This window comes from Pleurodeles waltl, chromosome 9 (assembly GCF_031143425.1).
Source record: "Pleurodeles waltl isolate 20211129_DDA chromosome 9, aPleWal1.hap1.20221129, whole genome shotgun sequence".
Taxonomy (NCBI): Eukaryota; Metazoa; Chordata; class Amphibia; order Caudata; family Salamandridae; genus Pleurodeles; species Pleurodeles waltl.
This window is the reverse complement of record NC_090448.1, coordinates 40,043,237-40,060,424: the sequence shown is the minus strand read 5'-3', so window position 1 is coordinate 40,060,424 and position 17,188 is coordinate 40,043,237. Positions and strand designations below refer to the sequence as shown.

General features: G+C 43.9%; 1 protein-coding gene across 1 annotated transcript in view; it reads right to left on the bottom strand.

Annotated features, from left to right (window-relative positions):
* Nucleotides 1-17,188, bottom strand: part of COL7A1 (collagen type VII alpha 1 chain) — a 618,941-nt gene that overhangs the window by 441,459 nt on the left and 160,294 nt on the right. Inside the window, exons 6-7 of the mRNA XM_069207404.1 lie at nucleotides 14,773-14,934; nucleotides 11,614-11,771 (exon numbers count right to left, since the gene is read on the bottom strand). Coding sequence (XP_069063505.1) covers nucleotides 11,614-11,771; nucleotides 14,773-14,934 — 320 coding nt within the window. The remainder of the gene's footprint in view (nucleotides 1-11,613; nucleotides 11,772-14,772; nucleotides 14,935-17,188) is intronic.

Genomic DNA, 17,188 nt, shown 5'->3' with positions numbered 1-17,188 from the left:
AAGGCACATGCATATTCAAGTCACCATTTGTGCTATTCACAGAGATGTTTATGTTATAGAGTCTTTAATAATTGTTAAGATTCATGATCAGTGTGCTGCATCCATGAATAATGCACTTCTTTCATATTGAGTGATGCAGTTCTGCAAGTTTTCCCATTGTTCAAATTCCCTGAATATCCCTGTCTGCCCATCAGTGCTTAATTTGTGCTTGTTGTTTCCAGTGCTGAGCACCAGCACTTACTTTTGAGGGCCGGGGCTTATTCTTCTGCCTCAAGCATTTGCTGCGAGCAAAAGAAACATATGGGAAAGACGGAGGAAGAGAAAAACGAAAAAGCGTCTCAAAGGGAGAAATTAGAAAGCTGCATGAGTGAGCTGAAGGGGCAGGGAGTGGCTGTAAATGGATTGAAGAGGCCTGAGATGGCTTCAGGAGTATGCCGCCTCAGTATTCCGTGTTCACACATTTAATTGCAGCAGCCGGGTGTTTAAGAAGAGGGCTTTGAGCACCGGCACCTTTTTATTTACAAATTAAGCACTGCTGCCCATAAAGTTCTCCTCTTCTATAAATTCTATCCTTTTAATTGTTTCTTCACCCAGGACCCATCAGTAACGACCGCCCAGCAAAGGAAAGAGCTTTGGAAGCTTGGCTTCATATCTTCATGGGTAGTTCTGCATCTGGGCGTTAAGGCCTCATCGCTTGAGATGTCTGCGTGAGGACAGCAGCCTCCACACTGCCCTTATGGACAGTGCTTGTCCTGCGTTGTCTAGGATCCCTCTCAGAGATGTCTCTTGGTGATGTCCTTAGTGTCTCTGTGTGGTCATGGACAGAGTGTGTCCTGCTTGCCCAGGCCCCTATCAGTGAGATGTTGCTTGGTGAGGGATCAGGTGTATGATATTGTTATGGCAGCTCCCAGGGAGATGTCACTTTCTGAGTACCATAGTCAGGGCCACTGACATTATGCGGCAAGAAAGGATCACATTATGCAGCAGGGTTGAATAAATGATGAGGCAAGAAAAGGCAAATTATGAGGCACATTATGTGATAGAATTATTTCACTATTTTGTCATTTTTAAACATTTTAACACTGTCTGCGCATTAGTTGCATTTCATTAGCACAAGTTGAACTCCCAAATAAAGAAATAAACTACAGAAAAGTGACTAGTCAACCTTCCAAAAGGGCCTTCCTCTGCGCAAAAACAGGTGTTGCTGCATTTTTATTAAATTTTGAACCATTTGAGCTAGAAACAATTTTTGTTTGTTAAAATCTGCAGATTATGCAGCATATGATGAATTATGTGGCAAGTGCAGTATATCTACACTTATTTGAAAAGTGCTGCACAATCTCGTATTTCCAGTGGCCCTGACCATAATGTGCCCTATGATATCAACAGCGTGATGGCCAGAGGCTCGTGGCTGAATACAAGAACTTTTCTTAGCCGTTGTTTATCTCTTCTGCAAAACATAGAAGGGCTATTCTTAAAAGTACTAATGCAAGCATTAAAAATAAACACTTGCTATGATCTGATCAACAGTGTGTGTCCTAACTAGAGAGATGGCTCCCTGTGAGTCTTCTCTTCTTAGGATCAGTCTGGATTCTGGTGGATCTCAAGCCCCTGGTAGCGCCTTGAGGCTTCTCTGGATTCACATGCTGTGCACCACTCCACCATGCAGCAGGAACCCTCATTTCAAAGTGCCCAAAAGTCTATCAAAACTTTCCTTTTTGTAACTGTTTGTTATCTTCTTGGCGTGTCAGCTCTGAGACGCACAGCGCCTAGAGAAATAACATGTTGCACGCTATGTATGTGTTCTGTCTCTCCTAGAGCTGCCCTTAACTCTCACAACTACGCCTGTTTTTCACTGTTGTTTCCTTCACCTCACTATTAACCTCCTCCTCTTTCCACACTTATCTTTTCATGTTGCTTCTTCGTCTGAGGTGACCATGGTTCTTTATTGTTCAGCCCATCTCTTCGTTTGCTTCACTCTGTCACTCACCTTTTTCATTTTCCTTCCATCCGTAATGCATTCTGTTGCTCAGCTCTTTCCTACCCTCCATCTCTTTCGGTTGTTTTCTGTCTTCTCTTCTTCTTTCCATGACCACTGAATCACTTTCTGCATAGAAAGGGCCCTTTCTCTGCCCCTTTTCTTTCTCCCCAAACCTCTCTTTCACTCTTTTTCTTCATTCTTTTATTTCTTTATCTTGGTTTGTTGTTGCTTCCCTCCTTCTTAAATCTTGTGTTTCTGTCCCTCTTTCTTTTGCTGCTCTCCCTCTGTAAACTTTTTCTTTCTTCTGTTACTGTCTCACGCTGTGTTCTGCGGACTCGCCCTCCCTCCCTTTGTTCTTTCTCTTGTTTTGCTGAATTGCTCTTGTTTGCTCCTCAGCCCTACTGTCCCCCCTCTGTCATTCTGATTATTTCCTTCTTTCAGTCACCTTTTGTAAATGTTTTCATTTAATCTTTCTCACACTTTCATCTGCAGCCGCTCCTTTCTTTTTAGGGTCGAGCCTGCGAGTGCATGAGCTAGCGCATGCGTCTGGTATGCGAGGCTCTGTTGTCTACAGTAAAGGGCTTTGAACCCGCCTGTCGCTCACCATTTGTTGGCTTGCCTGGCACTCTACTTTACAGCCTCCTAATTCGTCAAGGCAGGCCTGGCATCATTTCTGTTCCTCTGTATGGAGCAGGGGCTAAGCACTAATTAATTCAACTTATTTAGTGCCCGTCTGCTGCTCCAGACATGATTGAAGTACTCCTGTTCTTTTTAACTTCTAGTGCCCGGCAAACAGAAGGCTTGCGACTGTCAGACATGTGCCCAGCAGGACAAATAGATTCGCAAAGTTTTAATTTTAAAGCTAACTTTCTCTTATTTTGCCAAGTCGTCTTTTCTCACGTTTCACTCATGTTTTTTTTGTTTTTGCTCGTGAGTGCACTTCTCAAAAGATGATTAGCTTGATCAAAATATTGCAAAGCAACATTGTTTCTTTACGATGTGTCATTTCTGAAACGATGCTTTAGCACATAATCGTGCAGTACACCCCCAACCCACCCCACTCCAATCCGCCCCACTACAATCCACCTACTTTACCCCACGCCAATCCACTCCAATGCAAACCGCTCATCCCAATCCAATCCACTCCAACCCACCCCATTCCAATTATCTCAACCCACCCCAATATAATTCGCCCCACTCTAATAAAAACGATCTGAGCCTCTCCAGTCCAAAGCAATATGCCCCACTCAAATCCAAAACAATCTGCCCCTCTCCAATCTGCCCCAATCCAAAACAATCTGCCCCACTGCAATACAATACAATCTGCCTCACTCATTCGAAAACAATCTGCCCCACTCGTCCAAAACAATGTGCCCCACTCCATTCCACCTCACTCCAATCTGCCACACTTTGTTTTGGATTAAAGAGGGGCAGATTGGAGAGAGGTGGACTGGAGTGGGGCAGATTGGTTTGGATTAATCTGCCCCACTCCAATCTACCCCACTCCCATCTGCCCCACTCCAATCTAGAACAACCCAAACCCCACTCCAACCCACCCCACTTCAGTCTTCCCCACTCCAATCCAAAACAATCTATCCCACTTCAATCCAAAACAATCTGCCCCACTCCAATCCATTTCAATCTGCCCCATTCAATCTGCCTCACTCCAATCTGCCCCACTTTAATCCAAAACAACATGCTCCACTCAGTTCCAAACAACCCACTCCAATCCAAAACAAGCTAGCCCACTCAAATCAATCCACCTCACCTCACCACCGCAATCCACCTCACTATAATCCAATCCACCCCACTCCAATTCAATCCACTCCACATCAATCCACTTCACCCAAATCCAGCCCCGTCCAATCTACCCCACCCCAATCCAATCTACCCGCCCCACCCAATCCACTCCAGTCCGATCCTGATCCACCCCACTTAAGTCAGCTCCACCCCACACCAGTCCGATCCACCCTACTCCAATCCAATCCACCCCACTCCATTCCAATCCACCCCACTCCAATCAAGAACATCCCACTCCAAAACAATCCACTTTAATCCACCCATTCCAGTCCATTCAGTCCACATTAATCCATTTTACTTCAGTCCAATCTACCCCACTCCAAACCACCTTATGCTACTCCACTTCTATCTAGTACACCCCTCTACAATCCAATCCACCCCACTCCAATCCACCCCACACCAAACCAATCTACCCCACTGCAATACAATCCACCACATCCATTACAGTCCAATCCACCACAATCCACTCCACCCACTCCAACCCACCCAACTGAACCCTCACTCCAATCCACCCTACCTCAATCCAATCTACCCCACCCTAGTCCAACCCACCCTAACCAACCCCACTCAGTCCAATCTACCTCCCTCCAATCCACTCCACTCCACCCCAATCCGATACACCCCATCCCAGTCCAATTCAACCCACCTCACTGCATTCCAATCCAACCCACTCCAATCCAACCCACCCTTTCCAGTCCATCCCACCCCAATCAACCCCACTCCAATCCATCCACTCTACCCCAATCCACCCCATCCCAGGTCAGTCCACCGCAATCCAATCCATCCAGCTTACCCCACTCCAATTCAACCCACCACACTCCAATCAACCCCACCCCACCCCACCCCAATCCAACCCATCCCAGTTCAGTCCACCCCACTCCAATCCATCCACCCACAGTACTCCAGTCTGTCCCACCTTAGTGCAATCCACCCGCCCCCTCCAACCCACCCCAATCCAATCCAATCAAACACACCCCACCCCAATCCAATCCACCCCATCCCACTCCAAACCAATCCATCCCACTGCTGTCCACCACACCCCAGTCCAATCCACGCCACATTTCAATCCAATCCACCCTACTTCAATCCACCACTCTCACTCCAAACCACCACACTCTACTCCAATCCACTCACTCTATCCCAATCCCATCCACCACACCCCATCCCAGGCCACCCCAGCCCATCACTCCAATCCAAACCACCCACACCAATCCAATCTAATCCATCCCACTTGAATCTACCCCAATCCTATACACCTCACCCCATTTCAATCCACCCCACTCCAATCCACCGCACACTACCCTGATCCAATCCACCCCACTATTTCAATCCACTCCAAAACTTCCACCCTATTCCACCTAACTCCACTATATGACATTCTCTGCCACTGTCCCCTCTTTTCTACAAAACGCTCCTCCTACTCCACAACACTCCACCAAATCCACTCTATGACACTCTACTTCCCCACTCCACCCTGACACTCCACGCATCTAACTTTTAGCCATGCGGGAGAGAAGCCACACAGGTGTACAACATGGCAAAACACACTGCCAAAGCCAATACCTCATGTACAGGCGAGACCTATAGTCTTTGCCAGTGCTTGTTACTTTTTGCGCTGGCTTCTCCTCTCCACCGAGCCCACATCCCTGCCCGATCTTTTTCTGTCTCTGTTTTTGTGCCATTCTCCTTCGCTATCACCCTCTTTAATTTCTCTTTTGTAAGTTCTCACCTTCTTTTTACCTCTTTCTCGCGCTCTCTTCTGCTTTCTCTCCTCTCCCTCAGTGCTTAATTTGAGCCAGTGGTTTCTGGCACTTATTTTTGAGGGCAGGCACTTATTTTTCTGCCTCAAACACTTACTGGGAGCAAAAGACACAGATGGGAAAGACGGAGGAAGAGAACAACGAAAAAACGTCACAAATGGAGAAAGCAGAAAGCTGCAAGATTGAGCTGATGGGTCTAAAGAAGCCCGAGATGGTTTTAGGATTACGCTGTCTCATTATTATGTGCTCAAACATTTAATTGCAGCAGCCGCCTGTTTCAGAGGAGAGCTTTGGGCACCAGCACACTTTTATTTACAAATTAAGCACTGCTGTCCCTTCACTCCTGCATGTGTCTCGCCCTCTGGCCTGCTGTCTCCCTCCCACTCTATAAATCCAGGATTTCTAAAGCGCGTCAAATCACCCCTGAGGGTTTCAAGGCGCTGAATTGCAGGCATGGGGAAATGAAGTGATTTGCCCAGAATCACAGGATGTTGTGCGGACGCCGAGACTCGAGCCTGGTTCTCCCCAGCTCTGAAGGCGGTGGCAGCCCAGGCCTTTATGCCACACCCTCTCCTCGTGGGCGGTAGGGCAGTGTGCCACTGCCAGGAGCATCACTTGCACAGCCCCCCCCCCCCAGAGCCGCCACCCACTCCAATCCTAAGCAATCTCCCGCACCCTCTAAAGTGTCTGATCTCACAGAAGTGAGTAATCTAGTCTGAGACGCAGCAGATCACACACACAGTCCACATTTTGAAATATTGCTACAGATGTGTCATCTCTGGCACCACACCCAGGGCGAGGGGAAAAACGAGCCCAGGGGAGCAGTTTGCAAGGACCCTTCACATTTTATAATGTAGTGTCATGAAAGCACCTCAGGGCGAGGAATACCACAGCACTGCAAGTGACTGATTCATTTCAAGACACGAGGAGGCGCTACGTGTTACAGTGAGCCGTGCGTGGGAATAGTGCAGCTCAGCACCTCGATGCGATGTTTCATAGCGCTCTGGAGGTTCTTTTCACAAGACCAAAACAATCCTAGAGGGCTGTCAGATTCTGCGACGACTCGACCAATTCCAAAAGGGCCACACAGTGGTTGACACCCTAAATACGAGTTAAAATACAGCCAGCCAATAGCAAAGGGCGTTCAAGAATCACTCCTGGTTAAAGGGGCCAGGATCATTGGCTGGAGATGCACTCCTGGTTAAAGGGGCCAGAATCATTGGCTGGTGATGCACTCCTGGTTAAAGGGGCCAGAATCACTGGCTGCTGATGCACTCTTGTGTAAAGGGGCCAGAATCATTGGCTGCTGATGCACTCTTTGTTAAAGGGACCCGAATCATTGGCTGCTGATGCCCTGATGACCTCTTGTATAAAGGGACCAGAGTCATTGGCTGCTGATGCACTCTTGGTTAAAAGGGCCAGAATTATTGGCTGGAGATGCACTCCTGGTTAAAGGGGCCAGAATCTTTGGCTGGAGATGCACTCTTGGTTAAAGGGGCCAGAATCATTGGCTGCTGATGCACTCTTGTATAAAGGGGCCAGAATCATTGGCTGCTGATGCACTCTTGTATAAAGGGGCCAGAATCATTGGCTGCTGATGCACTCTTGGTTAAAAGGGCCAGAATCACTGGCTGCTGATGCACTCTTGTATAAAGGGGCCAGAATCATTGGCTGCTGAGTTTGAGATTTTTATACGAAAACAGAAAGATCGAAAGGACATTTCATTAAAAGATGTGTAAAACAGAGGTATACAAAATGTTCTGGTAGGGGAACGGTGTCTACAGAGGATAGTTTTTGCAATGCAGTGGGTCTCGCGTTTGCTCACGTAAGAGCTATTAGCATTGTAAATTCCTAACTGGACTTTTCTTGCCACTTAAATTGAAAATGAAAAGTAAAACAGTTGACATAAGTGAGCCAATTCAAAGCGCCACGGCCGCCATGAGCATGAGCGCGAAGGAGAGACACAAAAAGAAAAAGAAGTTCGCTCGCTGTCAAACATATCGACCATCGTGCAATTATCCGTGTTACAGGGACGGTGTCCAAGGCGGTAACAAAACCGCCCCGTGGAGGAGCAAACGTAAAGCATTTACTAATGATAATAAAGAGTTTTTGAAAGGTAGGCCCATGAACGAGTGAAAGTGATGGGCGTGCGGTAGGGGTGGTTAAAAGACCACAATACTTACAAGAGGTCAAAGCGTTTGCACGCTCGACCTAATTAACAAATGTTGGATGTCGGTTCGGAATGTACACTACTTAATTGGTGCAGATGGAGGGAAAAGTTATTAATTTTGGGGAATTGTTTTCCATCAATAGACTTTGCCACCCAGCAAGAGAGATAAAGGAAGACATGGGAGTAAGGAGGAGGAACAGAAACATAAATAGTGGCAAAGGGAGAAAGCAGGGATGAGTAATAACCCTCAAGAGTGAGATAAAGGCACAGGACGTTTTGGATAGCGGATAAAAGAGGCAGAAGGTGCCTCAAAACTGGCAGCCTTGGAATTCAGCAACCCTGACCTCCAGCACCAGTGATGGGCTTCTAAAACAAGCATTGGCAAAGCCACTGGGTTTCGTCTATTCAAAAGCTATTGGCTTTGGCGTTGTCTTTTAGCCATGTTTTACAGTAGCATGGCCGTACAGCATGGCTGAAAGTAAAGTAAGGAAAAAAGTGCCAAGATACGGACAGTGCTGACTGCATCATAGAGGTTTTTTTTATGGCGGGTGGTGGTGGGCACCACAGGCATCGGGAGGGAGGGTGTTAATGGGCAACATGGACAACAGAAATGTGGGGGTAGAAGGAAAGAAGCAACCTGGACAAGGGTTGGGATGGGAAGGTACGAAAAAACACGGACAAGGGTACAAGGCTAAGAGGTGGGAGAGGAAGAAGCAACACACACAATGAGTGGTGGGTGGCAGGGGAAGAAACAACACAGACAGGAAGAAGAAAAAAATAGCACTTGAATCAACAGCATGAACTGGATGGACAGCGGAAGGACACTAATCAAACTAAATCAATCAGTACTTGATACTTTCCTGGAAGTGCTGACCAATTAGGGGACAGCATTAAAAGAGTGACAATAAAGCCAACGAATGGTAAGTAATGGCCGGGCCCCAGGTCCCTTGAAGTAAACAATATATTTCACAGCAACAGTGTATGCGCTGTCGGCAGGCAAGACCTAAAAATCTTTGGGCCTATGCACCTTCTTTCTTTTTTCAGATTAATCGCAGGGAATGACACAAGTCAAATTACATTGATGGCAGTGAATACGGTGTGCAATGTTGCAATAGTTTTCGTTTACAGACTTCAGGGAGTGTGAAACATTTTTCTAAAGTGCTGGGAAAATGTTGCAAAGTAGTATTTGAAGGCAAACAAACCCTGAAACCACACTGTTATTCCTGGAAAATTCCGTGACAAAAAAAGCTTTCGTAGGATTTTTTTTTCTAATAAAGCATTTCTTGTGCAAAATTCCATCCAGATGCAAAGTTTTGCACATTTTTCAAGTGTTGCAAACTTCATAAAGTGTCACTTTTTTCAATTTTGCATCTTCATACTCAAAATGCACATTTCCGCATCGCAGAAATTTGATGCTTTTCATGTGAGATAGAAATCGTAAGTGAGAAAACAGCTAGAGGACGTGGAGTCCAGACCACATGCGGGCCGGCAGGTTGTTGTAACCAATGACATGAGACTCAAACAACCCAAGTACAGTTATGGAAACTTCTTCTAGGCCACATGTCCGCGATGCTCCAGCTGCATAACTGGTGAGGCTAAAAGCACTGACCAAATCATGCGTGCCAATTTTGCACAACGACTGGTTTGCCAACTGAGAATATTTTTGCGCTACTACAGATTTAGTATTCCACAAGAATGCAAAAATTGCCATTCCGTTGCTCTCCCAGAATCCGGATCCATTAATACTAAGGAGGTAAGATCCAGTTTTCACATTCTACTGTGCGGTGAGGCCTACGATGGATAGCGGACCACCATCCCTACATTCATACAGAATGCTGGGACCAACCACAAAAACAAACATTGAAATCAAGCAAGAGGCATTTGAGGCCCCATGGAGCGGCCCCCTGGTCTAGGGCTGGACTGGGACAGATATTAGGCCAGTGCATCAAAATTAATTGGCCCTGTTAGTGAATTTGATACCTAAAAAAGGGGCCTCTGTTTGCAAATTGGGGCAGTTTTTAACTCCTAAAGACATGTTGTATATTTTTTTGCAATTCTATTCTGCTATGACATGGTGAGGCTGGATTGTGCTAACCAGCTCTTTTTGAAGTGTTCACTTGAATTTTTCTATCCTGTGCTCTTTGATTGTGAAGTCCCTTTCATTTTTGGAGCACATGGATCTTGGCAATTATTGCAGATTAGCAATGGTGCATATAGGGGTTCCATAGAGGGCCCCCTACAGGAGTACTAATTTTTGCGCATGTTGCGCACATATGGTGGAGTGTACTATTGAGATTTTTCTTTGGTTTCAATCAGGTATCCCGATTATTGAATGGTCCTGATGAGACCCCATACTTAGTAGAGGTTCGAAACGTTGTCGACAAGTGGCAAACAAATAGGAACCATTGTTTTCTCGTTTAATAAATTTTTTGCAAGGCATAAAACTGCCTGGATTTGAGCTTGTTGAATGCAATGCTTGTTTTAATATCAGGGTAATCAACAGTAAAAACTGGGCTAGCAGACCATAAAACAGGCCCACAAAGAGCCACAAAAACGATCCACACACTGACCTGTCAGACCAGCCCAACGGGCACTGCCTGATTGCCCTATAGGCCAATCTGACCCTGCTCTGGACTGTCGTATGCTCTGCCCACTGCCCAAATTCACAGGGCGGAAGATGCACCTGATGGATAGCTTTCATTATGCAAATGAATACCGCCCCCGTCAGATGTCGGTATCCAGTGCTTAATTTGTAAATAAAAACCAAAACCCTCCTCTTAAACATGCAGCTGCTGCAATTAAATGTGTGAGCACAGAATACTGAGGCACTGTAATCCTAAAGCCATCTCAGGCCACTTTAATCCACTTACAGCCATTCCCTGCCCCTTCAGCTCACTCTTGCAGCTTTCTATTTTCTATCTCTGTGATGCTTTTTCATTCTTCTCTTCCTCCGTCTTTCCCATGTGTGTCTTTTGCTCGCAGTAAATGATTGAGGCAGAAAAAGAAGTGCCGGCCCTCAAAAATAAGTGCAGGTGCCCCACACTGGAAACAACAAGCACAAATTAAGCACTGTCGGTATCCAGTTAATGCTTAGCAACCTTAATTTAGGTCACAAACCATTGATGAGGTCACAAGCAATTGATACATTCCTTTCCGAATTGCCTGGATGGAAAGACGTACCTTAAGCCCCCCTTTTTCTAACAAATCATGAGAGGTACAGTTTATGTTGCGAATCTAAATACATTTGTGACTTGCAAGGCACCTCCGATACATTGTGATATTGGGTTGTTTGGTCACAAAAGCCTTCATACATCAGACCCTGAGTGTTATAGTTTGTGTTGTGTTGTGTGCACACACATGTCCATGCAGTTTTGTTAAAGATGGCTATGGCCAGGGCCACTGGAATTATGTGGTAGTGGAGCACCAAATTATGGAGCACGGTTGACTAATTTATGCAGCAAGAAAAATCTAGCTACATAATTCGGTGCTTTTTTTTTATAGTATTACTTCATTATTTTGTCATTTCTACACATGATAAAACTGTCTAGGCAAAAGAGTTCAGCTCATTAGTGGCAATTTAACAGCCAAAAACAGAAACAAGCAACGGAAAGATGACCAGTTAACCATTTCAAAGAACCTTCCACTGTGCATGAACGTGTCACCACGTTTTTAGTAACTTTTGATCCATTTTTTGCTACAAATTTGCAGATTACGCAGCAGTTGATGGATTGTGTGGAAAAGGGTACAAATCCATGATTATGTGGAAAAAGCAGCGGCCGCAGAGTCATATAGTTCCAGTGGCCCTGTTCTGGTGTACTGCCACAGGACATCCACTTGAAATAAGCTCCAAACACAAAATGCATCACTGTTCACAGAGGCATGTTTAAACGAAGTGCACCTACCTCCTGCAGCTCAGCAGTGATCTGCTGCCCCACAGCTGTCAGTGGGACGTACTGCACTCTGTACCCCGTCAGCGGGCCACTCGCTGCCGTCCAGCGAACCCTCAAAGACTCTGTTGTCGGCTCGGAGATTACCAGGTTCGTGGGTCCTATGTAAGTACCTAAAACAGAGTGAACACAACATGGATACCATATGTGAAATGGTATGCAGCGCTCTTCCAACATGGTGCTCAGAAGCCCTACCAAGTGTCACACTTAGCCCTCTTTCTTCCACAGCCCATACTACATGCCAACAGATATACAGGTCCTCTGCACTTTACTTTCACTCAGGCTGACAAACACTTAACATTTTTCTTACTGGTGACTAGGTAAATTAGTGTGGGGTATGGAGAAGATTAGTTATTAAAATACATGCATAACTCCAACTTGACATGTCACACTTCACATATCTGGGAACATCCCTTCCTGGTTAAACTTTGACTACAGTTTGTATATGCCTTTATTAATGTAGGTCCCATTGTCTGTGAACACTGATGACATCTGCTAGATTTTACATATTCTCGCTGTTAATCATGTTCTGTGAAGTTATATTTGAAATTTGGCTTTTTAAACCCACTTTTCATATTCCTACACTAAACCCACTGTTATAAGATCATAGTGGCGGTAAATCTAAAACTAAGGAACAAAATCAAAATGAAGTGTTCCTGACACAATATCATGGCTTAGAGACATCCAGGTGGAACCAGAGCCATAAAGATGGCCAAGGAGTCAGGCTGGACTGGTCAGTGTGGTAGCAAGGGTAAAAGAAATCCAGGGGATTGGGTGTTTCCAAGACCAGCTAGAAGTAGTCATAGGCCTGGGAGAGTAGCCCATAGTTTCCACATAGAACACAATGTCTCAGAATATTATGGTTGAACATGAAATATTGGAACACTCCTCTTCAGAAATGCATGCATACTAAATTTACGAATTTATAGTAAATAATCTATAAAATCACTTACTAGGCCTAATTTGTAGAATAGCAGTACTTGGGCATACAGTTCTCTTTTTTTATGGTGTATTTCAAAAGGATGTCACAGGAAGACTGGGACATATGCATCTGAACAGCCGAAAAAGAGTCTTCTTAAGGAGTTCAGCTAGAACTGCAGAGTTACTTATTAAGAAAGAAGTACAACAGTAAAATTGGTTATAACTACTAGGTAATCCCTGGAAGACCAGTCATTCAAACTAATGTCCTATGAATAATGAATATATAAATAGTATAGGAGTATCGTATACAATGTTTGCTTTCCGAAAGGTAACAAAAAGGGTGATTTCTTTTGGGCTCAGACTTTAGCCAGTTTTACAGAAAGTCTGTACCCAGGGGGCTAATGAACCATCTAAGGTCATTCTACTCAATCAACATCTAATCTTTAGTTTAACCACATCTAATCCACTACTTACCTCTTTCTAATCTGCATTTAATCCATACTTCTAACACACCTAATATGATTATGAACTGCATTTGATGTAATCAATACCTCATCCACATCTAATGTAATTCTCATCTGCATGTAATTTATATCTAATCCCGCTCATCCATACAACTCGTCCACATCCAATCAATTCCTAATCTGCATTTATTCCACATGACAGCCACATCATCAATACCACTTCTAATCTGCATCAAATCAACATTTGACCCACACTTCATCCAAATCTAGTCTACTTCTCATCTGCACCTAATCTGCAACTCGTCTACGCAGCAAACACATCTAATTTATAGCTCAAGCCGACATCTAATGAACACTTTACCCATATTTAACCTGCATCTAATCCACATCCAGTTCACTTCTAACCAACATCTAGTCAACATTTAATCCACACCTCATCCACATCTAATCTATTGCTCAAGGCTACATCTAATTAACACTTTAACTGTATCTAACCTGTATTTAATCCATGTTTAACCGACATCTAATCAGCGTTAAATCCACACCTCATCCACATATAATCTGTAGCTCAAACCTACATCTAATGAACAGTTTAACCATATTTAACCTGCAACTAATCTACATCTAATTCACGTCTAACCGACATCTAATCATTTTTTAATCCACACCTCATCCACATCTAATCTATTGCTCAAGCCTACATCTAATGAACATTTTAACCATATCTAACCTGTATCTAATCCACATCTAACCCACATCTAATCAGCATTTAATCCAGACCTCATCCACATATAATCGATTCATAACTAGTGTCTATTCTGCATCTAATCTACTTCTAATTTGCATCTAATCACACCCCATTCACATCCACATCCAATATGCTTCTAATCTGTTCTTAATCCACACCTCACCAACGTGTAATACACGTCCCATCTACATCAAATGAGCATTTAACCTGCCTCTCACCACATCTAACTCCACATCTAATCCGGGTCTAAAGACACATATAATCCACAACAGATCTACCCGGGTGAAGCTCTGAGGCAATGTTATCTGCGTTTCCGAAAGGAGACTGTACATTTGGAACTGCACTTGCTGCTTATGTGATTATTGGAATCCATAGTCCACTATGTTTTTAGTCCATTTTGTATTGATCCGTCGCTCGTAGGAGACAATGAAGTGTGCAATTATGTCCACTACACTGATCCCACCGTGTAAAGAAACACGCAATGCGAGCCATTAGCTTCATGTCACTACCAGTCTTGAAATACAAAGTCACCTCCTACGAAGGTCATCATTTGTGAGTTGTTGCCATCTGCCTCTTTAACTCTCTAAAAATGTCAAACCTTCTTCCCCCTTTCATTAGGCAGCAACAATGTAACTTGTCTCTTTGCCTTCCGCTCTTTTCGCTTCCCACCTTCCAAGTTTCCAGCAGCCACATTTAACCACTGCATCCTACCTCTATGACCCAAACACATCATTTTTAGACCAACCCCACTGTCCTAAACATTGTAAACCAAGGGAACTATACCCCAGTGCTCACGTCTCTACTAACTCTGTAAAAATCTTTAGCACAGCGAGAAAAGCCATGTGGTGAATGTGTTGCAGATGTGCTAAATAAGTGAACATAATACAATTTAAACATTAGCCTATGTCATAAAGTTCTGCTTCTGTGTTATCTATCCTCTATTACAGACGTGGACCCTAAAGATGGTTGGTCATTGCTTACTGCCTTCGGTTACCAGGACCCCTCCAGTGCTCGTGCACACCCTTCGAGACACCAGCGGCAAGAGCGTCCCTAGGATCTTGAAGTCGGTGACGTAAAAGAAGTATTCGTCGGATGGGGTGGACGCCACCCTGATGAGCTCTTGACTGTCAGCGTTCTTAATCCCTGTGAAGGTAACAGAGGACACATGAGGCACTGGGAGTACCACTTAACCAACAGCAGCTGAAACAAAATGTTAAAGTTTAAATTTGACAGCAGCCAAACACCACACATGTCCATCCAGTCTGCCCATTGTCGCCTGCTTATTAAATTCACACCGACACAGACTCAGTTGTGTTTGGTTCCCTTGTGAATGCCACAAACTTTTAAAAGTACTTTTATTTTCATCCATCAGTTCTTCTGGAGAGTGTTCTTATGCAGTGAATGTATGGCTGAGGCTAAGCACTTAATTAGCACTTTTGCAATTCATATAATTTCTAGGGTCTGAACTTCACGTGGTCCCGCTCCAAAGTAATAACAGAACAAATTACACATCTTTGATAAAATTCATATGAGAACTCTTGTCCATCAGGAAGAACATTAGGTAACTTGTTCTTCTAATGGCTTCTGTGCACTCCACGGATTCTTTAAGTGAACCCTCACAAAGCAGTATTGAGTAGGCTGCTCAATGATCCCCATCTCAAAGCAAAAAAGAATGAAGGACTGCTCTACCAAGTTGGGAATGTTTACTCTCATCAGAAGAAATGTAGCAATGCTTAGCAAACGAATGGAATGATGATCACATCAGGCACTGCTTTATAGACAGCTCCTGTCAATGAGCAGCTGCTAATGAGATCCACAGAGACATGTTCTGCTTTCTGATTGATTTACTCATCTCTGTGCACCAGAAAAGCATATAAACAAATTATCACCTCCCCTACAGTCCTTAGCCCATTTAATGTAATGCCACGAGGCCCTATTAGGGTTCAGATAGTGCAAATGTTCTTCCTCATTCAAATAATGAGGAAATGGAAAGAAAGAAGATTAAACTATCACTTAGGACATTTAAAATCTGATGCAACCTTAGGCAGAAAAAAATACTTAGCCCTCAAAGTTACACCTCCTAGAGAGAAGATATTGAAATGTGGGGAAAATGATAAAGTTCACTGATGTGTCTAGGAGATGTTACTGCTAAAAGAAAGGCAGTCTTTCAAGTAAGAATTTTGAACACAACTGAAAGTAGAGGTTCAAATGCCTTCGCCATTAGAAATGTCAATGCCAGGCTAAGACCCCACTGACAAACAATGAAAGAAGAAGGAGGATAGGTGTGCTGAAGAACTTGTAGGATCCCGACTTCTAAAGGCATCTTAAAAAGAGATCTGTGATATTAATATTATCTTCTAAGGCAGCAAAGGATTTGTGTTTACACTAAAAATGATACCACCTACATGAACAAACTGCCATCACTGAAGGATATTTAGCAGCCAGTAAAGTATCACTCAATTCCTCATCCTAATTAAAATTATCTGAAGTCCACCATTTAAGAGTCAAGCATGAAGGTTGAAAGATGTTAGATTCATCTGAAATGGATGACTCCTCTAGGACATCAATTCCTCCTTAAGTGAAAGACTTCACTGAGCATGCTGTGTTAGCTGCAGCAGATCAGGATGCCAAGGCCTCCTAGAGTAATCTGCAGTCACTAAGAAGACCTTCGATTAGTGAACTATGATTTTTTTGAAGTATTGATTAAATCAATGGAATGCATGATATAGGTGGTATGATAACTGTATGTCCAATATATCCTGAGAAAATTTGGTCTACCCACTCTTTATCTAGCTGCCTCTTCTGCCGGTCACAATCTGTACTTGCTTGCCCTGGACATGATGAAGAAAAACTTTGAGAGCATTTGAGTTCTGAGTTTGGACCAATCACAACTTTCCCAATTTACTGAGAACCTCAAATCATGCAAAGTCAAAGTTGTAATGTCTAAAACTCTTAACAGAGCTTCATGAGAATTCTCCTACAGGGGCTAATCATCTAAACACAGATACACATAGATGGACTGCCTATAAAGTTAAACTGCCACCACAGCTAAGTCTTTCATGAATAACACAGACGCTGCCATGAGCCCAAATGGAAGGAAATGTTGTACTGCAAACCTAGGTCTCCAACAAAAATTGATACCGACTGTGCTGAGGACATACTGGAGGATGAAAGGGAGTGCCCTGTAAATCAAGCAACACCAACCAGTTTTGCAAAAAAAAGGCAGCAAAAACATGAGAGCGTTGTCATTTGTAACTTCTTCTACGGCAAGGTCTTTAGGAATCTGAGATCCAAAATTTGCCAGAGACCTACTCATTTTTAGAAACAACATACTTGGAGTACCATCCCTGCCCCTCTAACTCAAAGTAACTATCTCAAATGCACCCTTGGTTAAGAA